The 25,747-nt window shown below is 43.2% G+C and overlaps 1 protein-coding gene across 2 annotated transcripts in view; it reads left to right on the top strand.

Moving 5' to 3' along the window:
- Positions 1 to 25,747, top strand: part of LMTK2 (lemur tyrosine kinase 2) — a 54,286-nt gene extending 28,539 nt beyond the window's left edge. Inside the window, exons 7-14 of one of the 2 annotated variants that reach the window (XM_081169377.1) lie at positions 8,716 to 8,849; positions 9,774 to 9,858; positions 11,514 to 11,635; positions 12,502 to 12,651; positions 13,025 to 15,917; positions 18,025 to 18,160; positions 19,465 to 19,713; positions 20,778 to 25,747. In XM_081169377.1, coding sequence (XP_081025503.1) covers positions 8,716 to 8,849; positions 9,774 to 9,858; positions 11,514 to 11,635; positions 12,502 to 12,651; positions 13,025 to 15,917; positions 18,025 to 18,160; positions 19,465 to 19,713; positions 20,778 to 20,806 — 3,798 coding nt within the window. In that variant the 3' untranslated portion in view covers positions 20,807 to 25,747. Of the gene's footprint in view, positions 1 to 8,715; positions 8,850 to 9,773; positions 9,859 to 11,513; positions 11,636 to 12,501; positions 12,652 to 13,024; positions 15,918 to 18,024; positions 18,161 to 19,464; positions 19,718 to 20,777 lie in introns of both variants that reach the window. The other variant, XM_081169378.1, reaches the window with a different exon arrangement.

Raw genomic sequence — 25,747 nt, 5'->3', positions numbered from 1 at the left:
GTCAGACACGACTAAACGACTAAACAACAACAACATTTGCTCCTTTCCTTAAAGTTGCTTGATGTTGGCACTTCCCATGCCATAGTCATACACGTTCTCTACTCCCCCCAAACACCCTGCTTCCCCTCCTCACACTTTCCAAATGTAGCCTTAGAACAGGGATATACTTCCTGGCTGTTATTCTCTGTTGCTATACATGGGGATTTGGTGTGTTCTCAGGATTTTCCTTACAGCTGTGAAAACTGATGCTTAAAGAAGCTGCTAATCTTGGAACCTTTCATACAGCTTAGTTTTCCAGTTGACTCCCTCTGTCACTAAGTCACTCATATCTCCTTTAAGGACTGCCCAAGGAAGTTTACAGATAAACTCTGCAAAGCTTTGAAAGAATAAGACACCTATTCTGCTCCCCACCCTCAAAAAAATTACCCCCAAATAGATAAATTAGCTGCTGATGCTCAAGGCATCACTCTCATCATGCCCATCAGTAGTAGCTTAATTCCAGCCAGTAATTCCAAAACCGAAAATGTTCCACTACTTTATTTTTCCATGGAATTTTTTTCTTTCCTAAGTTCATGAGCAGCGGTGAATAGATACCAATTCCACATACAATATTAGCACAGCTTGGCTGTTTTAAAGATTTGTTTGCTAAATACAAGTAAAATAAGCATACTACATTAGATCACTCTCAAGGCATCAGAACATTTTCTAATGCAAATTAACCCTAATGTGCAAAGGAAAATGTTCCAGAAAAACCATCACCAGTGATCCCAGCTACCTTAGAGTTGTGAGAGAAATGGAGAACCATAAGAGGAAATTAAAAAAAACTGCTGGAGTTGGAACAAGGAGCATGCTACCTTCAAAATAAATGATTTAACAAACATTTTAAAACTTTTTAAAAATCTGAACAAAACATGTGAAGCAAATTTACAAACAGATAAACAAAGCATGTGTCTGAATAGATCCTCTGAAACAGAAACATTTTCAGCAGGCATCTAATAGAGTACAGTACAAAGCAAAAGCATACAATGATGGTGTACTAAGATTACAGTTATGCTTGCTGCTTAACATCAATAGGCAGGGAGTTCCAAAGCATAGGCATTGCTATAGCTTGAGCAGGTGCTTTAAATATCTCCCTCTAGTGGTTTTCTCTTTGTTGCAAGTTACTGGCAGGTAGTGGTCCATATGGGCAGGTAAACCCTCCGGAAGTTTGCGATGATGTGGTGAAGGTTGCTTGTGGCAAGCCATTACATGCAAACAACTGTGTATGCAGAGAAGGCAGCCACAAAGGAGGATTTAAATGGTTTCCAGATAGCAGCTCTTTTTTGCTCTGGTTTTCCAATTTGGTTTTAAAATTCAGTTGCTTGATGAAGCGGGGGGGGGGGTAAGTCTCCATTGTTTTCAAATTTCGTCCTTTTGCTCCTGCATAACATTTGCATGTGGAAAAATAGTTCTTAAGAATCACTGTGTGTTAAGATGATGCATGTGTTATAGGAAGTATCCTCTTGGAAAAGACATTTCCTCTTCCCTTGAATTCAGGAAGAATGACTCTTCTGAAATAGCTCTTTCCAACTGCAGTTTGCATAACTTACTAGTATTAAATATATTTTCCAAAGCCTAATCTGCTAAAATTTAATTGGGAGTGTCTTGCTTGTCAACGTGTATTTCAGTCAAACAGTTTGATTAAATAGTTAAACTAGAACAGTAAACTATGGATCATTAGAGGGAGTTGGCTTTTAACAGTTCATACGACAGGAACCAAGGTAAGAGCAAGTCAGTTGTGCTACACTAGTGCCTTTTTCAGATTCAGTTTCCAAACCAGGTATTGGAGAAACCTAATGTATTAATTCCAGAAAAAATACTGTAGCACATTTGAAAAATGTCATTACTGTGTAATGAATATGAGCAATGAATAGTTCTAACTTGGCACCATTCCTGAAGGAAGCCTTAAATTTTCTGGGATGCCAGTGGTAGAAACTGTATATCCTTTCCTTCCTCTGCCTTCCTCTCTCCTCTTCCGCTGAAGAGACACACAGTAGCAATTTGGAATTGTATGCAGAAGCCCATGAATTTCTACTAAATCAGGGGTGTCCAAACTTTTTTCAAAGAGGGCCTGATTTGATGAAGTGAACATGTGTGAGGGACGACCAAAGTTGTTGAGCTTTTTTAGGATTTTCCCCCAATTCTGTTGGGCTTTTTTTTAGGATTGAAGTTGAAGTTGTTGAGTTTTTTTGCCCAGTATATAAACTGCCACAGGGGCCGGATTAAAACAACCAGAGGGCCGGATTAGGCCCCCGGGCCGGACTTTGGACATGCCTGTACTAAATTATTGCGTAAAGAAGCTTAAAGTACTGTATACTAATTCCTGTTACATCTTTAACATTTTCTTTCTGGAGTTCAAAAGGGATTAGGACCACTTCACGCATAATATAGTCTTAACTGTAAATGTAAAAAATGTGTGTAAAGGTGAATGGAGGGCTGATTGAATGGTTTGGGAGCACTTGAAGTTAACTGGTGGAGGCCTAATGAGTCAGCTAGATGAGAGAATGCTGGGAGCCCCGAGTTAAGATCAGGATATAAAGAAGTTAGCTTATATTTTAAAAGTATGAATGCAACATAATTCACATTTGCAACCATATGCTTGTCAGGGAGTTGTGGTTGGCCATAGTTTCTTGTTGTACTTTCAGAGGCAAGCCTGGGTTTGGGATTTTGCTTTGAACATGACAGCCCATAGTTGATTACTAATCTTGTTAGCCGTAAGTCTTCAGAAGCTATAAAAGGAAACTTACACTGTGTTATTCAAGTGCAGGTTCTTAAAACAAAAGAGTTGCAAATGTATGTTGCACACTAAATATGTTGTGCGTTGCAAATTAACAGATGCATCTCCAGACTGTGCTAACCCATTATGCTCAGAACTATTTTGGCCACTTGGCAGCCTGCTGTTGTGCAGAGGAAGTGTTTAAGCAGTTTCCCAGTCAAGCTTTGTTCATGCCCTTCTTCATCTCTGCTTTTTACACTTGCGTTCTGGAAGGTGTGGGTTAAAGTACATTTCTGTGTGAGCTATTTTAGTGCAAATGAATTTTGAGTAGAAGCCCGTCCAGGAGAAATGGCTTCCTTAAAAAACAAAATAACTTCCCCCCCGCCCCGCAAAACATAGGGCAGTAGACTCATTTAACAACTGCTGGTGCTGCTGCTTGCGTGAGTGTTGGGAGGACCGCTCCCTTTCTGCCAACTCCATCTGGCCTAGGGGGCGGGGCCTGCACTCATCGCCACAGCATAAGAGGCCTGGGAGAGGCCTCCGGGACAAGACTGCTGGTGCTGCTGCTTGCGTGAGTGTTGGGAGGACCGCTCCCTTTCTGCCAACTCCATCTGGCCTAGGGGGCGGGGCCTGCACTCATCGCCACAGCATAAGAGGCCTGGGAGAGGCCTCCGGGACAAGACTGCTGGTGCTGCTGCTTGCGTGAGTGTTGGGAGGACCGCTCCCTTTCTGCCAACTCCATCTGGCCTAGGGGGCGGGGCCTGCACTCATCGCCACAGCATAAGAGGCCTGGGAGAGGCCTCCGGGACAAGACTGCTGGTGCTGCTGCTCGCGTGAGTGTTGGGAGGACCGCTCCCTTTCTGCCAACTCCATCTGGCCTAGGGGGCGGGGCCTGCACTCATCGCCACAGCATAAGAGGCCTGGGAGAGGCCTCCGGGACAAGACTGCTGGTGCTGCTGCTCGCGTGAGTGTTGGGAGGACCGCTCCCTTTCTGCCAACTCCATCTGGCCTAGGGGGCGGGGCCTGCACTCATCGCCACAGCATAAGAGGCCTGGGAGAGGCCTCCGGGACAAGACTGCTGGTGCTGCTGCTTGCGTGAGTGTTGGGAGGACCGCTCCCTTTCTGCCAACTCCATCTGGCCTAGGGGGCGGGGCCTGCACTCATCGCCACAGCATAAGAGGCCTGGGAGAGGCCTCTGGGACAAGACTGCTGGTGCTGCTGCTCGCGTGAGTGTTGGGAGGACCGCTCCCTTTCTGCCAACTCCATCTGGCCTAAGGGGCGGGGCCTGCATTCATCGCCACAGCATAAGAGGCCTGAGAGAGGCCTCCGGGACACGACTGCTGTTGCTGCTCTGTGAGTGCTGGGAAGACCGCTCCCTCTCCTGCCAACTCCATCCGGCCTAGGGGGCAGGGCCTGCACTACCATCACGGTTTAGAGGACAGAGCAGCTACCGGCAGCAATGGACAAAATAGTTTTAAATGTTTTAATTGCTTTTAATTTGCAGCACCTTAAATGGGGGTTGTTGTTTTTTATAATATTATATTATTTCATTATCTGCTGCAAATGTTAAAGATGTTTTTATATATTTTAAGATGTTTTAAAGGTGCTTTTATTGTTTACTTTGTTGTACCACCGTGAATGGTGGTTTTTATTTATGTATTTTTGTTTGTTCCATTTTGTTGTTTTTTTTGGGTGGGTTGGACACTGAGAGGGGCGGGGATTGGTTTTGTTTGGGTATAATTGTTTTGGTTGTTTTGTTTTCTATTTGTAAATGGAGGTTAGTATGAGGCTTGGGATTGCGACCGTGGAGGGGCGAGGGAGGTATGGCGGTGGGGGCAGATGTTATAGGCAAAGGGGATCGAGATATGGATATGCTCGTACCCCTTCCAATCTGCGCCCCATCCCGAGAGACGAGGGTAGGGTGAGCAAGGATTACTCACCTCCTTCACTGGTGTTGTGCAATGCCAGGTCTATAGACAACAAAACTGCTACCCTGCGAGATTTCTTTATCTCGCAGGGAGTTGACCTGGCTTGTGTGACGGAGACCTGGGTGCGCGAAGGGGTAACTGTTACCTTACGAGAGATGGCGCCCCCGGGTTTCTCCGTCCTCCACCAGTCACGGACTGTGGGCCGGGGGGGAGGGGTGGCAGTATTAATCCGGGATGATTGTTCTTTCAGGGCTCTACCATCGCCATCGATCCCCGGCATTGAATGTGTTGGCCTAGTGTGGGGCTCCGAGGAGAGCTTGGCTGTCTGGCTGGTGTACCGGCCACCTAGCGCACCAGCAGCCACCCTGTCAGGCCTGCTGGAGGCGGTGGCCGGCTGGGCCTTGGAGTTCCCTAACCTATTGGTATTGGGAGACTTCAACTTCCACGCTGATGCCACTCCCTCCTCACAGGCTCTGGACCTGGTGTCTTCCATGGCGACACTAGGGCTCTCCCAGTTTGTTTCGGGCCCCACACATCAAGCAGGCCACACGCTGGATTTGATCTTTGGCGCCGGTATAGATGTGATCATGTCTCCTTCGATGAAGGTGCCATGGTCTGATCACTACGCTCTGAAAGCCAGGATTGACTTTCCACCCCCACCCTGCTTAGGTGGCGAGCCGATTTGGGCTCGCCCGCGGAGGCTGATGGACCCGGATAGATTCCGTCAAGCCTTGCGGGACCATGCTCCCCCTGGCGACTCATTGACTGAGCTTGTTGAGGGCTGGAATACCCAGCTCCTGGCAGCCATCGATGAGATCGCACCTAAGCGCCCTCTGCGACCCCGCAGAAACCGGGCTCCCTGGTTTACCGAGGAGCTTCGGAAAATGAAGCGGGACCTCAGACGGCTAGAGCGAGTATGGCGGGGTGCCCGTGACGGAGCCTCAAGAACATCTTATAGGGTTTTTATGAAAACCTATGAGATGGCAGTGAAGGCTGCTAAGAAGTCTTACTTCTCGGCCTCCATTGCATCCGCTAGCTCTCGCCCGGCGCAATTATTTAGTATAATTCGGTCTTTAACGTCCCTTGAAGGACAGCCAAATTTAAATAACAATCTGACACACAGCTGTGAGGCATTTGCGAGCTTTTTTGCGGAGAAGGTCCTGTTGCTCCGCCATGACCTCCCTGCCAATTTGGATACAATAAAGGAACTGGAGGCCCCTCGACTGTCCTCGGGCCCAGTATTGGACCACTTTGACCGGATATCTCCAGCCGATGTGGACAGATTCCTCCAAGCTGGAAAGCCCACCACCTGTCCTCTGGACCCGTGCCCGTCATGGCTGATTAGAGCGTGTCCAGACGAGGTGCGGGGCCCCCTGGGGGATATCATCAATTTGTCCCTTGGCACCGGGATATTCCCAGGGGAACTGAAGGAGGCGGTGGTGCGTCCGCTCTTAAAGAAAACATCATTAGATCCCTCAGATCTATCCAATTACCGCCCGGTCTCGAATCTTCCATTCCTGGGTAAGGTGATTGAGAGAGCGGTTGCTGAACAGCTTGGTAGGTTTCTGGATGAAACATCTGCTCTGGACCCATTCCAGTCCGGCTTCCGCGCTGGTCATGGGACCGAGACGGCTCTGGTCGCCCTAACAGATGATCTCCGCAGACAGCTGGATCGAGGCGGGTCGGGGCTGCTGATTCTTCTAGATCTGTCAGCAGCCTTTGACATGGTCGATCACGAACTCCTGGACCACCGCCTTGCCGACGTGGGGATCCAGGGCACAGTCCTTCAATGGCTGCGCTCGTTTCTCTCTGGTCGGGGACAGAGGGTGGCGCTTGGGGGGGAATTGTCATCACGCCACTCCTTGGTGTGTGGAGTGCCTCAGGGTGCAATTCTCTCCCCGATGCTTTTTAACATCTTTATGCGCCCCCTCGCCCAGCTTGTCCGGAGTTTTGGGCTGGGTTGCCATCAGTATGCTGATGACACCCAACTCTATCTGTTGATGGATGGCCATCCTGACTCGGCCCCAGACACACTGACCAGATGTCTGGAAGCTGTGGCTGGATGGTTACGTGGGAGCCGGTTGAAGTTAAATCCTTCGAAGACAGAGGTCCTCTGGCTGGGGCGGGACGATATGGGATCGAGGGGGCAACTCCCATCTCTTGCGGGGGTGCAATTAGTGCCAGCACCGTCCGTTAAGAGTTTGGGTGTAATCTTCGATACCTCCCTCTCTATGGAGTCGCAGATTACAGCTATAACAAAGGCGGCATTTTTTCATCTCCGCCAAGCTAAGCAGTTGGCCCCTTATCTCTCTCGTCCTGACCTAGCCACTGTGATCCATGCGACGGTCACCTCCAGACTGGATTATTGTAACTCGCTCTACGTGGGGCTGCCCTTGAGACTGACCCAGAAACTCCAGCGGGTGCAGAATGCCGCGGCGAGACTCCTTATGGGGTCTTCGCTGCGAGAGCACATTCATCCGGTATTATACCAGCTGCACTGGCTCCCGGTGGAGTACAGGATCAGGTTTAAGGTGCTGGTTTTAACCTTTAAAGCCCTATACGGCCTAGGACCCTCGTACCTACGGGACCGCCTCTCCTGGTATGCCCCACAGAGAAACCTACGGTCTGCAAATAATAACATCCTCAAGGTCCCAGGCCTCAGAGAGGTTAGGCTGGCCTCAACTAGAGCCAGGGCCTTCTCGGCTGCAGCTCCAAACTGGTGGAATGCTCTGTCAAAAGAGACTAGGGCCCTGCGGGACCTGACATCTTTCCGCAGGGCCTGCAAGACAGAGTTGTTCCGCCAGGCCTTTGGTCAGGGCGCAGCCTGACTCCCTCCTCTGGCAACCTGCACATAATTCTGCTTAATTGGTTGCCATCAATTTGATTTAATTAATTTTTATAATGAAATATTTTTAGATTGTGTGATTATTTGATTGATTATTTTATTGTTGTTAGCCGCCCTGAGCCCGGCTTTGGCTGGGGAGGGCGGGATATAAATAAAATTTATTATTATTATTATTATTATTATTAATCATTTTTACTTGCAAATTGTAGGAGGTAATTCAGCAAATGGTGTCTTGCTGTAAAACAAACTTCTCTTACACTGCTGTGACTTTGCCTAATAGTTTGCTGCCATCTAGGGTTGGTGAAGCAGTTTTGCCTCCGCTTTGTGCACATGCTTCTGTAATGTGTTCATGGGCTGAGGCATTGCGGGTTAGAAGCCAGATAGAATTGAGATGCTGCCTCCAACCCAATGCTTTTCAGCTGCGCCCAGGCATAACAAACATAGAATAGTTGAGTGGTGGGCATCCATTTATGAATGAGAGATGTACACTTTGAAATTTACCGTGGAACTTGTGTTCCCTTCACCTGTCTGCAGTTTTCTTATACAGTCTACTGATAAGTGTCATGCCCTCTTGCTGCAATGAATAAAGGTTGAAACTCAAGATTTGTAGTACTGTAGTATCATTCTCTCAGATCAATTCGTGTGATCCTAGTATAGTAGATGTGTTTTTCAGAATACTTGAGTGTGGTGTGAGTCTGCTTTAAACCAGCCCTTATGTGCAGGGCTGGTGCAGTGTAGTGGCTAATGTATATGAGAGAGACAGGTTCAGAAGCACAGTCACTTTGCACAGAGATCAGTGCTGCTATCCATCTTTCCATGCATTGTCATTCTTGCCTCTTATCCTCTTAGCCCCTTCCTTTTCCTGTCCCAAAGAAGACCTGTGGGTATAGCTTCCATTTTTCATTTTCCCATAACTTTGTTCCAGACCAGTTATTATATTAAGTGCATAAATAAGTCCTGAATAGCTTTAAAACAGTCACGGTGTGTACCTCGGCTGCCTTTTTAAAGAAACGTTATAGAGACTTGAAATTTGATGACAGTGCTCTCTGAGTGCAAGCTTATTTATAACTAATATTTATAACCTTGTTGACTGGCAAGACCTAAACTGCGCTTAGCTGCTGCTTCATTAAATAACTGTTAAGTGCAACCAGCTTGAGAAGGCATTGATGACTGTTCTTGTTTTACAGGGTGACCTAAAAACGTACCTTTGCAATGAACAGGAGAACATTAAAGGAGATTCCCAAATAATGCTGCTACAGAGGATGGCGTGTGAGATTGCAGCTGGACTCTGCATAATGCATAAACATAATTTTGTCCACGGGTATGGCTTCCAAATGAATAATGCTTTTGCATGTACATTACAGAAAAGACAAAGACAAATCCCTTAGTTCTGAAATACTAGATTTAGTAGGTTCTAAGGCATGCTGAATATAACAGCTTCCTTCTTATTTGCATTTCCCACTACCCCTCGCCAGAGAATATAAAGACGTTTGCGGTTCTGTTTTTTGTTTTGCCTCCATCCATGAGTTGGAAGATCACAAAGTGGAGGTTGTGGCTGCAGCATAGTCTTATAAATGCACACATTTCTTCAACTGAATCGCAACCCCTTTTTATTTTACAGTTTATGTATGACTAAAACGTTGACATGAAGGGCTGGTAACTGAACTGCCATTTATCCACTGAAACTCAACCCTAATGAAATTGCTTGTAGTCTGTCTATGCAGTGGTTGTCTGAGGTTGCACTGGATGACTTGCACAACAGTATTCGAAAAGCAAAAGTACATACTACATTATTTTTGTTTGTTAAGAAGTGTGTTTAGCTGGCCACTTCTATTTTCTATTTTGAAGAAAAAACAGCTGCAGGACCCTGATCTAGACCCCTTCCCCTGTTTCTTGCCAAATATATCCCTCTCCCCCCCCCCACTCTCCAGCTGCTGTTTGTTCACAAAGATGTCATTTGCAGCAGACTGGCCTAAGATCACCAAGTGAATGTTGCAGCTTCACTCATGCTTTCTAGCCAAAGTCCAATATTTGATCCATTTCACCATTCTGGTTCTCCGGGGCTCAGATAAGCACATGTGTCTGTTCCATGATGATTTTTGAATGGCTGGTGCTATATTTAAAGCTGTAATCTAATATTGTGCTGTGTCAGATGAGCTTGGCTACATTATTGATTTTTTTTAAATCATAGGAGCTATTGTGAACTTTTGTTCTCATTGCAGTATTTTTGATATTTTTTTCCCAGTGACCTAGCCTTACGCAACTGCTTCCTTACATCCGATCTAAACGTAAAAGTGGGAGATTATGGAATAGGATTCAGTAGGTATAAGGTAAGTTGACACATTTACAGAATGGCACTGGCTAAAGTTACAAATTACTGTTTTATGTGGGCTTGCTGAACTGTGAGCAGTTCTGTAGCTCGATAATGGTGCACATTGTAATCTCTATTTTTATACTGCTCTTTGATGCATCTGTGCATGTTGGACTTGCTGATCTTCTCCATCTACTCTTTGTTCTAGTGCAGTAATTTGCATATGTCAGTGGGATTGTGCCATTTAGGAGGTACTATATACTGCTGATATTGAGGCCTGTGCAATCTTGTGCTGGTAACTGAATCCAGTAGGATTAGGAACACTCTTTTAAAAGTTAAAAGCAGCCTCTGGTGTTGTTCTGAGGCATAGAGAGGGCATGCTTAATCTTTCCCCTGGATCTTTTTTCTGCATCCTCCCTCCTGTCATTCCTCCAGTAAAAATGGCAAACCACTATTGGCTGCTTCTCATTTAAACAGAAAACTTGTTGGAGCTTCATTTCACCTTTGCTTGCACCATGTAGTGCATTTAATGAGCATCAAATGTACCTAAATTTATATTTATACGATGATAGTTGACACTGATTATTTAGACTTGTTTGGATGAAATATTTGGCATTAGAGTGAATAAATATTATCTCTGCATGTCACACAGCTAAATTTCTCATTTTTGGTAAACAATTTAAATTTGTTTTTGCATTATAAAACCTGAGTGCCATGGATCAATAAAATAAAATACTAGGTTCCACCTAAATGCTTTAATTTAGTGGTCCAGCTACCAGTCTGTTTCTTGAGCAGTCTACTTTAATGTGGACCTGCATAAACCCATAGGAGACACTTGCCTGGACATTCTGAATGATTGCCCCAATCTTATTCTTCCTGTCTCCATGCTACTGATTCTGCTGTCACCAAGTTATGTCTCTGGCCACAAATGGCGCTGAAGATGGTCCATGCACCCAACCACCATAGCACTGCTCTGTTGCTATAGGATAATGTTGTACATGCTGAACATGTAGCTTTCACTTTCCCCCTTCCACCATATAGTTTCCACAGTGCTTCTCTGCTAAGAGACAGTAGTAGGGAGGCTGTGCAACTAGCTCAGTACCTACGGCAGCAGTGCTGAAGTATAGAGGCAATTATTACTTGCCAGAGATGTCTAGGTGAGCACTGAATTGCAGGTTTCCAATGCAGAAAGGCTGGCCAAAAGCTACAGAAGCCAAAAAGAGGAAGCAAAGCCTCAGTTATACAGACTAAGTTAATCATTACTTATTGATTTTTCAGTTGAACTAAATCAATAGGAAATTCAGCCATAGAATTAAATATTGGATTTTGCCCAATGCATTTCAAAGTATTTCCACCTTCTTGGCCAAGAGATTTCTGATCATTTTTTGGTAGTGATTTATTTATGACATTTGCTTCTGAAAGATTCTACTCCAAAACACGTTGGGCACATTGCAATCCCCAATATTTCCTCCAACTTTAGCTTCATTTCGAACCTTCTTTGCGGTTTTTTTTTTTTGGCTTTTGTTCCTTCGTGCTGACCCTTCTTTTTTGCAAAGGCAATTCAAGGGTTCTCTAATTCCAAGGAATCTGAGGCATGAGAGAACAAACAGCATTTAACAATGTGTGGTTTTTGTTTGCCCTTTGATTTTTTTGTCTCTTTCCTTGATATAATAGGAAGATTATATTGAAACAGATGAAAAGAAGCTTGTGCCTCTTCGATGGACTGCACCAGAGCTGGTGACTAGCTTTCAGGACAGACTGTTAACAGCTGAGCAAACAAAGAACAGTAACATCTGGTATGAAAACAATAGTCTAAGGCTTTGCTTAATTGAAAATGTTTGGCCTGGTTCAGAGGGAGATCTTGGCCAGGGTTGGGACATTTGTGGCTCTCTAGATGTTGGACTACAGCTCCTGTCATTCTTTGGCTGTGCTGGTTGGGGCTGATAGGAGCTGGAGTCCAGCTTTGGCACTACCTTTCCTCTGTGTGAGAGGGGAAAGGGAAGAGAGCTTCTGCTTTCACTTAAAGCAAACTGCAGTTTGCTGCTTTATACAAACTCAAAGAACTCTGGTTTGTTTAAAATACCATACGTTAAAAATAAACCAGAGTTTCAAACCATGGTTTGAAACTCTGGTTTCTTGTAACTGATTGTATCCAGAACAAACCACAATCCTATGAATTCATACGTAATGGCAAACTGCTGCCTCTTTCTAAAGGGAAAATGGAAGTTTTCTGTCCTTGCACACAGAGGAGGTAGAGAGAAAATTGGCAAGGCAGAGATTGTTGAGATTGTTTCAGCCATTCCTCTGACTGACACGTGTGTGTTAGAACTGTCCGGCAGTTCCTTTGAAAACAAATCTGCAGAGTGGATTGCTAGCATGCATATATAATATATATCTCCAAAGGCCCCATTTTAATTTTACTGAAAATGTAACAGGGTTGGGATTTACTATTGAGTAGTAGAACTGAAATAGGTTTTTGCACATCATTCCACAGCTGGGTGATTTGAGCTTTTGGGGTTAGGGATCTAGACCTTGCGAGTGAATGAGTTTCACACCTAGAGTGTTTGGTATCCCTTGCGACATAGCTTATGGACTGAGTACCATGATGGGATAATTGTGTTGTGTTCTGGCATCTTGTTATTGAAGACTTTTATCTTTGCAGGTCACTAGGTGTAACGCTATGGGAGCTTTTCAGCGGTGCTGTGAAGCCTTACTCACATTTATCTGATGATGAAGTCCTGGTGCAGGTCATAAAAGAGAAGCAGACGAAGCTTTCAGAACCTCGTCTTGAGCAGCCATATTCTGATAGATGGTAAAACTTGAGTATCTGAAGTCTATATCCAGTTATATTCCATTAATTTCATCAGTCTTTAAAATAGCCATTTAAGACTAATAGGAAAGGGCAGAGGTGGGCATGTTGTGGCTCCCTGTGTCCATCTAGTGGTATTGTGAATGAGCAGATATTGAATATTGGGAGGTCTGTTTTGTACTGCCAAAAATAAGTCTCAGTAGTAAAAAGTTTGCAAGCACTTAATAAGTAGAAGTAAAACAATTGGCACGTTTCTCAAACTTAAGAAGACTTAATGCCTATTGAAAGGAATTGTTGTCCTGATACAGCACTGACTTTTCTTAATGGCCATTATTACCTACATTATTGAAAATGGAATATGTCGTTCTTTTCATAGGTATGAAGTTTTACAGTTCTGTTGGCTGTCGCCAGACAAGAGAGCAACAGCAGACGAAGTGCATAAGCTTCTAACGTATCTCCGTATGCAAAGTCAAAGGGACTCGGTGATTGATCCTGAACAGTGGAATGATCTCAAGCCTGATACTTCAAACAGAGAGTCCTCTGGTAACTCTGCCTTTCCAATCCTGGATCATTTCACAGGCAACAGGTTTGGCCGTGAGATGGAAGAAGTTCTCACGGTAACTGAAACAAGTCGAGGGCTCAACTTTGAATGCATCTGGGAAGCAACCAAACAAGACCACTTTGAATGCAGCCAGGCAAATCCTGATGAGGGAATGACTTACACCAATATCTTCTTCCCAGTGGAGGTTTTTGAGAACACACTTACGGAGCAAGGACCTGGGGATCAAGTTGAAAGTGGGCAGGATGTGCTTCGTGTCCCTGGCGAACTTCCCGTGTTTAATGCCCAAAACCCTTCTGTTGGAAATGATTATTACATCCAGTTAGAAGAGAAGAGCAGAGACAATAGTGTAAACTTTGATAACCAGGATTCTATATTGATGACTGACATGGACAGTCATGCAGTTGTAAAGGACAAAAACTCTCACTTCATAGTCCTTGGGGACTTTGCTGCTGAATCCACTACAGATAGGGACTCTCTCCATTACAATACATATCCCAAGGAACAGGATTTCCATGTTCATTGTCCTGAAAGTCCTTTCCAAGATATATTTAGTGATATCGACAGAATGGAAAAATTTACAGATATGAGAAATAGGTTTGAGTTGGCTGATCTAAATGATATTCATGTCGAGCTTGAAGCAGTTTCATATTCAGGTCTTGAGGAGTCTGTAGTTGATCAGCTCCAGAAGAGAAGTCCCAGACATGCTTCTGAAAGTGAAGCTGTTTGCTTGCAGGAGGATATCATAATGCAGTCCGATCCTAGCTTACTGACTTCAGAAGAGCTGTCGGATAACTTTCTTTTCCTTCAAGAGAATAATTTACTAAAGGGGGCACTGAGTAACAGAACTGGTGGTGGTGACTTAAAAAGAGCATCTGACAACACAAAAATGCTAGATCCACCAAATACAAACTCTCTGGGGGTTGAACTTAAAATGGATGGGAATTCTCCAGTCCATGAAGACGAACATTTTGTGCAAATGAGCACAAATAAAAACAAAAGTATTCCTCCCCAGCCCCTTATGCAAGGTCAAATGTCTCCTAGGTCACCTGCGATGGATAAGGAGCAGGTATCCCCCTTATCAGGAACTGAAAAACCCTCTCCTAACATAGAAGTTAATGATAACTGTGCCTGCAGTATTGATTACTCTTACCTTGACATGGATCAAGTCTCTGAAGCTGGCTTTAATGAAACGTTATCCATGAATGCCAAAAACCAAACTAATGGGAGTAGCCCCTGTCATAGCATTGCACTCCATGCTCAAGAGGAAGAAAGACAGCAGAATAAGCAGGAACCTAAATGCAATAGTAGTTCTTGGGGGGAGCTGATTGAGGATCTGAAGAATAAGCCATCTGGATTAGAGCAAGGCGATGAGTATATTCTGGAGCCAACTGACGAAGCTTTAACCAAGGTTCAGAAATGTAACAAGGAGACCCCGATCAAAGACATTGCGCTTTCATCTGTCCTTCCTTCAGACCGTACAAGTCACGACAGCCTACTGGAGGACAGTTTATCAGCTCCCACACAGAGTATGGGGCAGTCTGTTGATACACCGGACTCATTGGATTCATTAGATGTTATTGAGGTCTTAGAGTCTTTAGTGGGTCAGAGCCCACAGAAACCTTTGCCACCTGATAAACCTGCTGACAGTGGCTATGAAACTGAAAACCTGGAGTCTCCTGAATGGACTTCACACCTTGTTGGCAGCGACTCCAATGAAGACATGGCTTTGTCCAGTGCTGCTGGTGATGGTCTTTTGCGTGATAAGCCTATGATCATTCTGTCGTCAGATGTCAATACAGACTTAGACACAGCAAATACCATGGATACATTTGAAGGCATCTCTAAGACTTCTTTTGGTGGCATCCAGAATTCGTACAGAGATTCCGCCTATTTTTCTGATAACGATTCTGAACTAGATAAGAAATCTGAGGTTACAAATACATTGGCAGACACTCAAGTACGAACAGAGGGTGGTATGTGCAGTGACTACTTTGAAATAGAAGAGCATAAAAATGCAGAAAATCGGTCGAGTGATGATCAAGTAGCCAGCGACCAGTTCACAAAGAACTCACGCTTGCAGCTAGAGTTGGAGGAGAAGCTGGAGACCACTGAAACAAAGCAAGAGTATCTTCATAAAGGTGACAATACATCTTCATTGCTACCTGTGATAGAACTAGAGCCTACTGATGAAGATGACATTGAGATCATATATGAGGATTCCCCCAGAAGTGTCTCTTGCACAGGCACTAACACAGCAGACTTCCTTCCTGAGAGAGATCTAGAGCTCACCCCTAACTTGTATGGCCCTGCTGAAGTGTTGGAAAAATCCTTAGTGTGCCACTTTGAAGGTCATAATAAGCTGAAAGAGCCAGACATCGAAGGAAAATACCTTGGTAAACTTGATGTTTCTGGGATGCTTGATCTGTCAGTGGATGGGGATGATGCTGATGAAGAAGATGAGAACAGTGATGATTCTGAGGATGATATGAGAACTTTCCACTTGCATGGACTTAGCTCTGACAGCGATGAGGAAATTGTCCATCAAGTACCGGTGATCCTTACTGATAGGGATGATGGCAAACATCTAAGGAGCTTGTTAAAACATCCGAAGCCACCAGGGCAGAACAACCCTTCTGAAAACTTTATGAAGAATGAGAGGAAAGCCGTAACGTTCTTTGATGATGTCACAGTCTATCTTTTCGATCAGGTATCTGATGCTTTTCTCATTATTTGTTCTCTAAAATGTAAGTGCCTGCTGGTTGTGAAAAGGTCACAATCAATTTGGAAACCTTGGGCTCACTGTGGCAAATGGAAGTTTGTGCAAGGATGTAGGGAAGGAGAAGACAGAATAGCCACATAATCTCGGAGGCCAGAGTTTTCATAATCTTATGCAAATATTTTGTTGCAGAAAAAAAAACATAGAATCTAAATATTGTGTGTTTGCGGGAGTTCATGATAGAGATCAGAGAATCTCAGGTTGGGGAAGAGTGCTGTTAAGCTCAGGCTCTACTTGTGTGTTTCCCATGGACTTTTGGTAGGCCACTGTGAGAACAGGATGCAGGGCTAAATGGGCCCCTGGCCTGATCCTGCAGACTCTTCTTGTGTTTTCAAAAGCTGTGCAAGTAATGGATATGCACACTGATCACAGTAAGCCATAAAAAGATGTGCTCAATTTGATCGTGCCCACTCTGCTGTCTCTGGTTTAGCACGATGTCCAAACTACAGATTGCAGTTCTGCTCTGATGAACCACGGTTCCTTTTGGAGTGAAACAAACCTTAGTTTGGGTGTAATGCTAAGGCCAGAGATCGTGATTTGTTTCCTCTTCATACAGTTTGGTGCTTTCACAATAAATCATTGTCACAACACATAAGCTGTGTTAAATCATAAAAGAAAGTGAAAAGCCTGGATTCCTGTTGTCCCACATGATTTTTAAGGGTTTGAACTAAGATGGACGAGTGGAGTGGATCGTTCATTCTAAAATAAGAGCATCATAGAACAAGTTTATTAGCTCCTCGATCTATCCTGATTAGTCCATGCCACGTTTGTGACAGAGGTAGGTGAATACAATTAAATATAACTAAAATATTCAGATTACCTGTAATTTTCCTAGTCAGTGTCCCACTAAGATGTGGCCTTCTCTAAAGAAATATAGCATCCTGAGCCATGCTGCATTAACTGTATGAAACTCTCCTCCTGATTGCACTAAATGGCAATGATTTAAGCAAAGAAGCACACGGGGCTTGAAACAATTGGTGGTCACTGTAACCTACAGTTGTGATTGTGAAGAACACTGGGGTTGCCTGTAGTTCTTTGAGTTAGAACAGTTGTGTGTGTACAATCCCTCTCCCTCTCTCTGAAAATAGTTGACCTACTTTACAGAAGTCCAAGGTTGTGTATCTAGTTCCTACTTCTGTAATAAGATAGGCCACAAGGTGCCTTTTATACCTTGTGGGAAAGCAAACTAGCACAGCAAATTGAGGCCTTTAATTATATAAAAAAGCAACAAAACAAAAAAACCCCCCAAACCTCTAGAAATGAACGATGATTAGGTTTGCGGAATGGTGCAGAGTTTCTTAACTTTTGAGTGTTGTCCAAAATAATTGAGTTATGTTTTACCAAGATCTTTTGGTCTGTTGAGCCACACAAAAGGTTTTATACGGTAGGAATCTTTTTGGTACTTGGGGGTGCTGTATTGTGGGAGCTGTGGTTCTTTCTGGAAGTCTGGTCACAGAAGATGTTACTGGCTGTTGGTAACCCTCCTCGTGTATGGTGACTCCCCATACCAAAAGTTTCCCCATCAGGCAATTAGGTTTGAAGATGCCTTTATTTTGAGGTGAAGGTGAGTGTATGGGATCCCCCTACAGACTTTCAGCTCTGGTTGCACCTGTTTTTGCGTTAGCCCTGCCCACGTCAGGCTTGCAGCCCCTGGAAAGAAGAGTACGGTAAATGCCATGCAGTAACAACGGTAAACAATTGTAAAATGAAATGCATGATGATGCAGTTGCTAGCATAGATAGCTCAGTTGGTTAGAGTGTGGTGCTGATAATGCCAAGGTTGCAGGTTCGATCCTCATATGAGACAGCTGCCTATTCCTGCATTTCAGGAGGTTGGACTAGATGATCCTTAGGGTCCCTTATGATTCTGTGAAATTGGTGGGTAGTACATCAACATCCCCACCCCTATCCCCCCAAACCAAGAAAATCTGGGCTGCTTTGAAATACCACACTGTAGATCTTCAATATGGTTTCAACTGGTGAAGCATCACATGCATACGATAATGGAAGTAATAGTATTTCTTTGGATTATTTTTTAGGAAACACCAACCAAAGAGCTCGGAAATCGTGCTACAGAATCAAACCACTCGGATTCTGATAACACTCCTGTTCCTGCTTCAGGCCCTGGTTACTTGAATAAATTTACAAATTCAGAAAGTTCTACAGATGAAGAAGGTACTTAATATTTGGCTTGCAAGTTTAAGTGTATTCCTTTATAAAATTAAGATGCAGAGTTCCCAGGCAAAACAAGTACGTTTTCTTCCACTCATTTCTTTGCTTGAATGCTTGTTCTAACTGACCGTGTTAATTGGTGATGTAGATAACTTTGAATTTTGTATTACGACCAATGATTAATCTAAAACCAAGCTTGCTTCAGTTTAATCCAATTGCAGTTTCCTCATAAAGATGTTGGTGTTAACAGTGATCTTAAAAGGAGGACCATGGCTTAGTAGCAGAGCTTTGCATGCAAAAGGTTTCTGGTTCAACTAACGACATCTCTAGATTGGATAGGGATAGTAATCTTTTTTTATATATAAAATTTTTATTGGTTTTTCACAATTTATATAAACACAAACAATACACAATACGAACATACAAACACAAAAACAAACATGTATAATATCATATCCTTTTTTCTTAAAACTTATTTCGCCGACTTCCCCATACCTCCCCTTTCTGCATTCCAATTCCCAAATTTGTTTCAGCAAATCCTCCCCCTAATCTTGATAGTAATCTTGTCTGGAAGCCTAGAGAGTTGATGCCAGACAGTTCTGTGCCAGATATGCCAATGGGGTGTCTCCTTATGAGGCAGCTTCCTCTGTATAGATAGGATAACCGCACTTACTTTGTTTTAACTGTGGTTTCCTTTCACTTGTGAAGCTTCTGTTGATGCCTTTAGAATTTGCTTGGTCATCCACTTTATTGACTATCTGAAAATAAAAGACAAAGCTCCGAAATAACTTTTAAATGTTGATCACATGCTGAACAGAAATTCCACTTTTCAGTGTAAATATTCAGTTTTAAGTTAAAATTTAAGGAAGTGTGGTGGTCTGCAAGGAGAAAACCAATCAGAAGAGTTTGTTCCTTGTATACCATCTATCCCTAACAAAGATAATATATAAGGGAATCTGATGACATACTCTGTGCTTCACTTTGCAAAAATCAGTGTAATGCATCACCTTATTTTTTTATAGTTCCCTATTTTGCCCATGTGTCTACCTAAGGATTCAAAAATCTGGTTTTGTGCTCTTAGAAGTAGGAAAATATAGCATGTGTGTGCTTCATTATCATATGTCCAATTTTGCATACAGTTCATCTGCTTCAGTTGATGCATTTAAAGATTTCTGGTACTGGCTATAAGCCTAATCCACAGAGAGAAGAGAATATTCTCTGAGCTAACTGCAAGTTCCATTCCCTGGAGATTTCGGCATTTTCTCCAAATTTTTATTTTATTTTAATGTGTGTGTGATTTGTTCCAGGTGGAGGTTTTGAATGGGATGACGACTTCTCTTCTCCAGAGCCCTCTTTCATAGCAAAGGCAGCAAACAGCCTCATTAGTTCCAAGCCTTCTCTTCAGACCTCAAAGTACTTCTCCCCACCACCACTGCCTCGAAGCTCTGAACAAAACTGGTCGAATCCTTTACCTTACTCCAGGTTCTCTATCTCTCCAGCAAACATTGCAAGCTTCTCGCTCACTCACCTTACGGATTCTGATATTGAACAGGGAGGCAAGTATTTTTCTTCAAGCACTAGTTTGTTACATCAGTATGGTTTTCGAGCAATGCTTGCTCAAGCGATTATTAAAAGATGATAAAATCTTGAGTAAGGAAAGTAGATCCTGTTCTACCTTCTGCCCACCCTTTTCCTAAATAGCTGCTGCCTGTTGTTATTGTTGTTGTTGTTCATGGCTCTCCTTTGCAATCCCTGTGTATTTGACTTTCCTGATTTATAGCTACTACTTCCTTTTCTTTGGCTTCATATTGTAGCTTGCCTGTAGAAGTGGCTTCACTGTGTGGCAAGGTGGGTGGATTTTAGGTGGCAGAACAGAGTGTAAAATCTCAGGTAGATATGTCTGGCCTATGTAGCCCAGCCTGGTAGTTCTTTTGCCCAGTCTTCACTGGAAACAAATAGGAGTGGTGCAAGCCCTGAACGGACTCTGTTTTGCCCAAAAGAATTCCCAAGTCCTTTGGAATATAAAGCACACCAAATAAGCAAGTTCACCACTGGCTAGATTATTATTATTTTTAATCATAAAACTAGGATATTTTTGAGCACCTAAATGCCCCTGGTGCTTGTGGGTCCTTGGTGTTTGGTATATGAGCTTATATTAGGTTCAGCAGAGTACTGATTAGATAGGAGTATTTGCTTGTTTATCATTAAGGCCAGTGTTTAAATAGTGCAGTTAGCTCTATTATGTCCTGACATTGAACTGTGCGATTTAGACAGTTGTGCCTGACAGACTTCCAGCTGTGTCCCTGGGGTTGATTTCATAACAGGAGATGGATAATTCGGGTGCTTTTTAAACATCAGAATCTCACTTTTGGAGGCGGGGGAAATGGCCCAAACTGCTGGGGAGCTATTACGGTACAGTCTGTATTTGATTTGCACAAAAATGCACCCGTGTTCTTTTAAATACTTTCACACCCGCCTGCTGCAATTTCAGCAGAGCTTGTCCAGGAAAAGGTCCCTGGGAAACAGGCCTTGAGAGGAATCCACAGTCTTAAGGAACTCATTCTGGAGGCAGAATATCCAAAGCCTCACCCTCTAATAATAGCCTTGTGTCTCTTAACAGGGAGCAGTGAAGATGGAGAAAAAGACTGAAGCTTCTTCCCTCGGTGAACGGTCATCGTGGGGGGGGGGGTCATTGTGTGTGGGGGGTCACTTCTGCTTTTTGCCTAACAGCCAATATTTTCATTTTCAAAAACAACAACGACTACCCTCTTGCATCTGAAAACAAAGCAGACCTGCTGAAATCCAATAATCAAGATGTTTGCACACCCTGAAGGCAATGTTAGATCAAGACCTGAACTTGAAGGTGGATGTTACTTTTTGTAGTGTACTGTTTGTTTTTTTTAAATGGTGCATTTTGCATTTCCTTTAAAAATATATATCATGTGCTAGCTTTCCCCTTCTCCCCCCTCTCCTACCCCCAAAGTACTTGAAGTATCCTGCAGACAATTTGTAACAAATATGTACAAGTTATGCTCTGGTTTATATATAGGATTGTACCATACCCTTTTGTATTCTCAATGTATTATCTGTATGAACATGTAAAATTGTACATAGCTGAGCAGAAGGTGGCTATGTCACTTGAAGCTGCCTGGCCTGAGAGCTGTTGTGTAGAAAGCCATATTTCAAAGACTTCACACCTTGCTTAGCTGCAGATGCACTAGTAACTGCCCTTCCCAGGTCCCTCTGCATTGTACAAAGCCATTCTTCCTTGCTTCTTGATTGATGGAAGTTGTTGGGGTCCTTTACCTGCCTAACTGGTTTGCTTTGTGCTCCCGTGCTCCTTTTTTGCACAGCGTACTTGTTGGGGTGTACAGAGCTTGAGTCTTCCTGTTTTTTATAATTTCTGGAGCTTTGTATGCTATCCACTTTTCTAAAGGGGCAATTCACTTTCTTATATTCCCATCTGCAGTACAGCGGTCGGCGAATTGACTTTTTAGTTATAGTTGGCTTAAAGAAAAATTGTGGTGGTGTAACATTCTTCTGTTTGCTTCCCTCTGCACCCAAGATGTCTGGAAGACTCAATATCCGTGTGTGTGTGTCCCCTTAAATGATGGTCTTGGTTACTGGGTAACTTCTTGAATCGCTCATCTCATCTTCAGGGAAGTGTCAACATTTCTGCAGATGCAATGCAAAAGGGGATGTGTTGACTCATGCAGTTGCTCTTTCTCTTTGTGTTTGAAGTTGGGATTCTCTAAAGAAGCAGCTTTAGCAGAGCAGGCGTCACCTGTGGATATTTGAGAACCAATCTCCAAGAGGGATTTGGGTCTTCTGTGCCAGCTGTCGTTGGCACATACTACAGGTTTCCATGCAAAACTGGTAGTTCTAATACCTTGAGGGTGGCTAATAGAAACTTAAGGGCTAATTGGCAGTGTGTTGTTAGACCCAGATCTTCCAGAGCTTTTAAAACCCTTGCCGGAGCCCTGTTCTGCTAATGGAAAGCTACTCTGGCATTCATAAAATAGGAAGGGGTTTAGTGTATAGCTCTCCTAAGTGTGGTGAACTCAGAATATAAGCTGCAGGGTCCCGTCCCCCGTCCCCCCGTCTCACTCTTAAAATGAGCACTTGAGCTGTAAAATATGTTTTGCAGCCTCAGCTTTGGCAGTGGAAGACATGTGTAAAAAAATGTTTTCTTTTGTTGTTGTTTTTTAAATTAAGCTATCCAGCTGACCTGCACAGGTTTCTTTCTGCTTCAGGTCTGAGGACATCTGTAAATGGCATGAAAATTGGTAGCTTTTAAACCTTCTCATCAAAGAATGTATGAAAGTATGGAGGGTTTTCCTTTGCCGTTCTCCTTCAGCCAGGCTGGTTCTCATGAGCCCTGTGGAGGGCAGAAATTGAAGTGCATTAAAATTGTGAGTTATGGACTCCCCCATTACACAAGGAACTCGTTTGTCTAAAGAAAAATTAATAGAACAGCTTGAGACATGTATTGCTTCAAGCATTTGCCCGCAACATGATCTCATGTGCCAACTTTTCTCCAAAGCTGTACTGTCTGTTTGGAGTATCCCGCAATGTTTGTTCTTGGAAGAACAAATTTTAATGTGCACTGAATTAATTTTCAAAATACACATTACAACCTTGGGTCTATTTGGAATGGTTGTTCCTCTCTTGGACAGGCCTGAGTCAAGTAGGGAGATTTTTAAAGTCGGATTAGGTTGTTCCCCCCCCCCCCCTCTTTCTGCTTTTTCTTAATGTAATAAAATTAAAAGCAAGGAGACACAAAAGTGAACCTGCCCTACTGAGTTTTCAACAATATATGGAATTGTGCAGCAGAAAATATAAGCCCCCTAACTTTGTAGTTTATGACTTCAGACTTAGTTTATGGCAAGGAGATAAGCTGTGGCTCTCTAGCTGCTGTTGGACTCCAACTCCCATCAGCCCCAGCCAGCATAGCCAATGGTTAGGGATGATGGGAGTTGTAGCCCTACAGCCTCAGGAGAGGAACAGCTTTGCCACCCGCTGGTTTATGGAATAAAGGGGTGCATTGGTAGTATTATTTGCTTTTAACCAATAATATTTTTTTAACTGTGAAAATTAAGAATACCCTAATCTCACTTGCGTGCATTCCTCATGACTGCATCTTCTCTGGGTGCCTGAACCATCTTCCTGCCCCCTTTTGCCAAAAATCGGCACTCCAGAGTCTCATGCTGCAGATAGAAATTGGCTTGCTTAGTCCCAGATGGGAATTCACCCTGGGAATTCACACAGTTTGGAGATGCAGCCAACCACAAGCCTAACATCTAGTGCATTGAGTGGCTTCAGGGCTGTCGGGGGTGGAGTGGGATGGGCATGAGAAAACACTTCCTGGAATAGATTCATACGGCTGGCACTAATCATGAGGGAGGCTTAAAAAAAAAATCTCCACAGACTGTGATGGAACCTAACACACACTTGTTGCTTTGGCCATATGAAATGCAAACTCGCTATCTCTGACGCTTGCTCTTCCACTCTGGTGAGAACCCAGAGTGCATTTGTGTCATTAGCAAGACAGAATTTCAGACTACATCCCATGAACACAAAACTCTCTCATAGTGGGCAAAACGATATTGTGAGGCACCTGTAACTAACCAAAAGCTCTTAAAATGAGTGTATTTTAAAGCTCACACACACATGCACACAAATCCAGGCTAGTAGCCCTAACACCTCACTTGAAGACCAAATTTATACCTTTTAAACCATGTAGGGGTTCCTTTACTGCATGGTTCACAAGCTGACTTCTGTGTCCTTTTTTGCACCTTAGTTACCCAGACAGTTCTGCGTCTTGCAAGATTTGAGCAGGTTAGCATTCGTTGTGATGGTTGCGAGTAACAGTTCTCTTCAAGGGGTGGGGTGGGGGAGTTGTAGGTTTCCTTCAGACTTAAAAGCCTGTGTTTTTAAAGGAGGATAGTGACTTTAGGACCAGACGTGCAAATCCAAGAATTAACACGAGGGAATCTTATCCCGACTTTTGCTGCTGCTGCTGCTGCCGCTGCTGCTGCTGCATGTGTTTAGGGTTCCTGCTTCTCACCCCTTCCCCTCTGCCCCCCAGTAGATCACCTGTAAATTTTAAACAGCTGCATGTTAAAACTTTTAGCAAGCAATTCCACCCCAATCCCCCCCCCCCCAGTTTTAAGGATGAATTGCTAGGAAGAAGTTTTATGTTGTAAAGTTCTCCTGTGTTTCTTCTGAAGGCACCAGAGCTCAGCCAGAAAGTTTTGGCTGTTGAAGGGGTCTCTTGTCTTTGCTGTGAGAAGGAAGAGACACTTGGGGAACAGAGCAAGGCGTTAACAATAGCTTATTTAACACTAAATTTTGCGGGGTTGTTAAGAAGCCCTGGAACCAGGAGCAGCAGCGCCACAATTGCACCGGTGCAGCTGTGCTGTTGCTCTTCCGCTGTGGGGCGTGCATGTGTTTTGTAAATTGGAGCTGGACTTCTCATAATGGCCAAGGTAGTGTAGCAGTTCAAAGAGGCTCAGGCTGAAAGATGGAGGGTGGTATCCAAAGCCACTTGTACTCAGAGTAGACCCACTGAAAGTCAGTCAAATTCATTCATTCCAATGGATGTATACTCTTGAGTTGGGTTATCTTTGGATACAACTCAGTAGGTCATACCTTCCCTCACCTACATCCCACCCCTGTAAAGTAACATTTGCAATGCAGCAGTTCAAAATGAAGAGAGTTTTAATTGATAAATAAAGTTCTGTGCACAAGTGAGAAGGGGAAAGCCACCGCTTTTATTGGAAATGAATGGATTCTTTTTTAAAAAAACACTTAATGAAGCACTAACGAGAGCCATTCATGCCTACTTTTTAAAAATCAGTATTTTAGATTGATTTATATGCAGTTCTGATTCTTTTGTCTTTTTTGAGGGGGAGACAGCTTAGTTAGGAAGGGGATAGACACAATTATGCACTCAGTTTAAAATTGCATTGCGGGTAAAATGGCTATTTAGATTGGAAGGTGGAATTGGAAACTTATTAGCCTTATAAGAAATAGCCTTAAAAATAAGAATGGAGTGTAAAAAATAAAAATAAACAAATTCAGCTTTAAGTTGTATAAAATAACCTTTCTTTAAAAATAATAATCAAGTCTTTAAGGGCAAATTGTTGAGATGAGAGTACAGAAGAGGAGAAAGCATTCAGTACCACCAGCCCGGTTTTTGTTTTTATTTTCAAATGAAACTTGAATGAGTTTAAGATGTTTGGTTCCATTTAATAAATCGTCTGATCTTGCACAGTGGTAGCTGTCACCTAATGGTAAATGGTATCTGTGTGTATATACAATGTTTTACTCTATTTGTAAATGAGGAAATTTATGTTACAAAATCATAGGGGAGAGGTTTTCCTATTGGAAATTTAATACAGGTATGAGGTTTATGGCAATATTCTAGTCAATGAAATTTCAGGTCGAATTTGTCTTTAAATTGTGTAAATTTTAAAACTGTAATATTTCTACTGTACATTGATCATGCATAGTGTGATTCAAGACTGCTTGTAATTTAAAGAACCTTATTTAATATGCAAAATAAAAATAAAGGTATATATTTATAAA

Source organism: Podarcis bocagei (assembly GCF_964188305.1).
Source record: "Podarcis bocagei genome assembly, chromosome: 14".
NCBI classification, from domain to species: domain Eukaryota; kingdom Metazoa; phylum Chordata; class Lepidosauria; order Squamata; family Lacertidae; genus Podarcis; species Podarcis bocagei.
The sequence above is the reverse complement of the archived record's forward strand: the minus strand, read 5'-3'. Positions and strand labels throughout refer to the sequence as shown.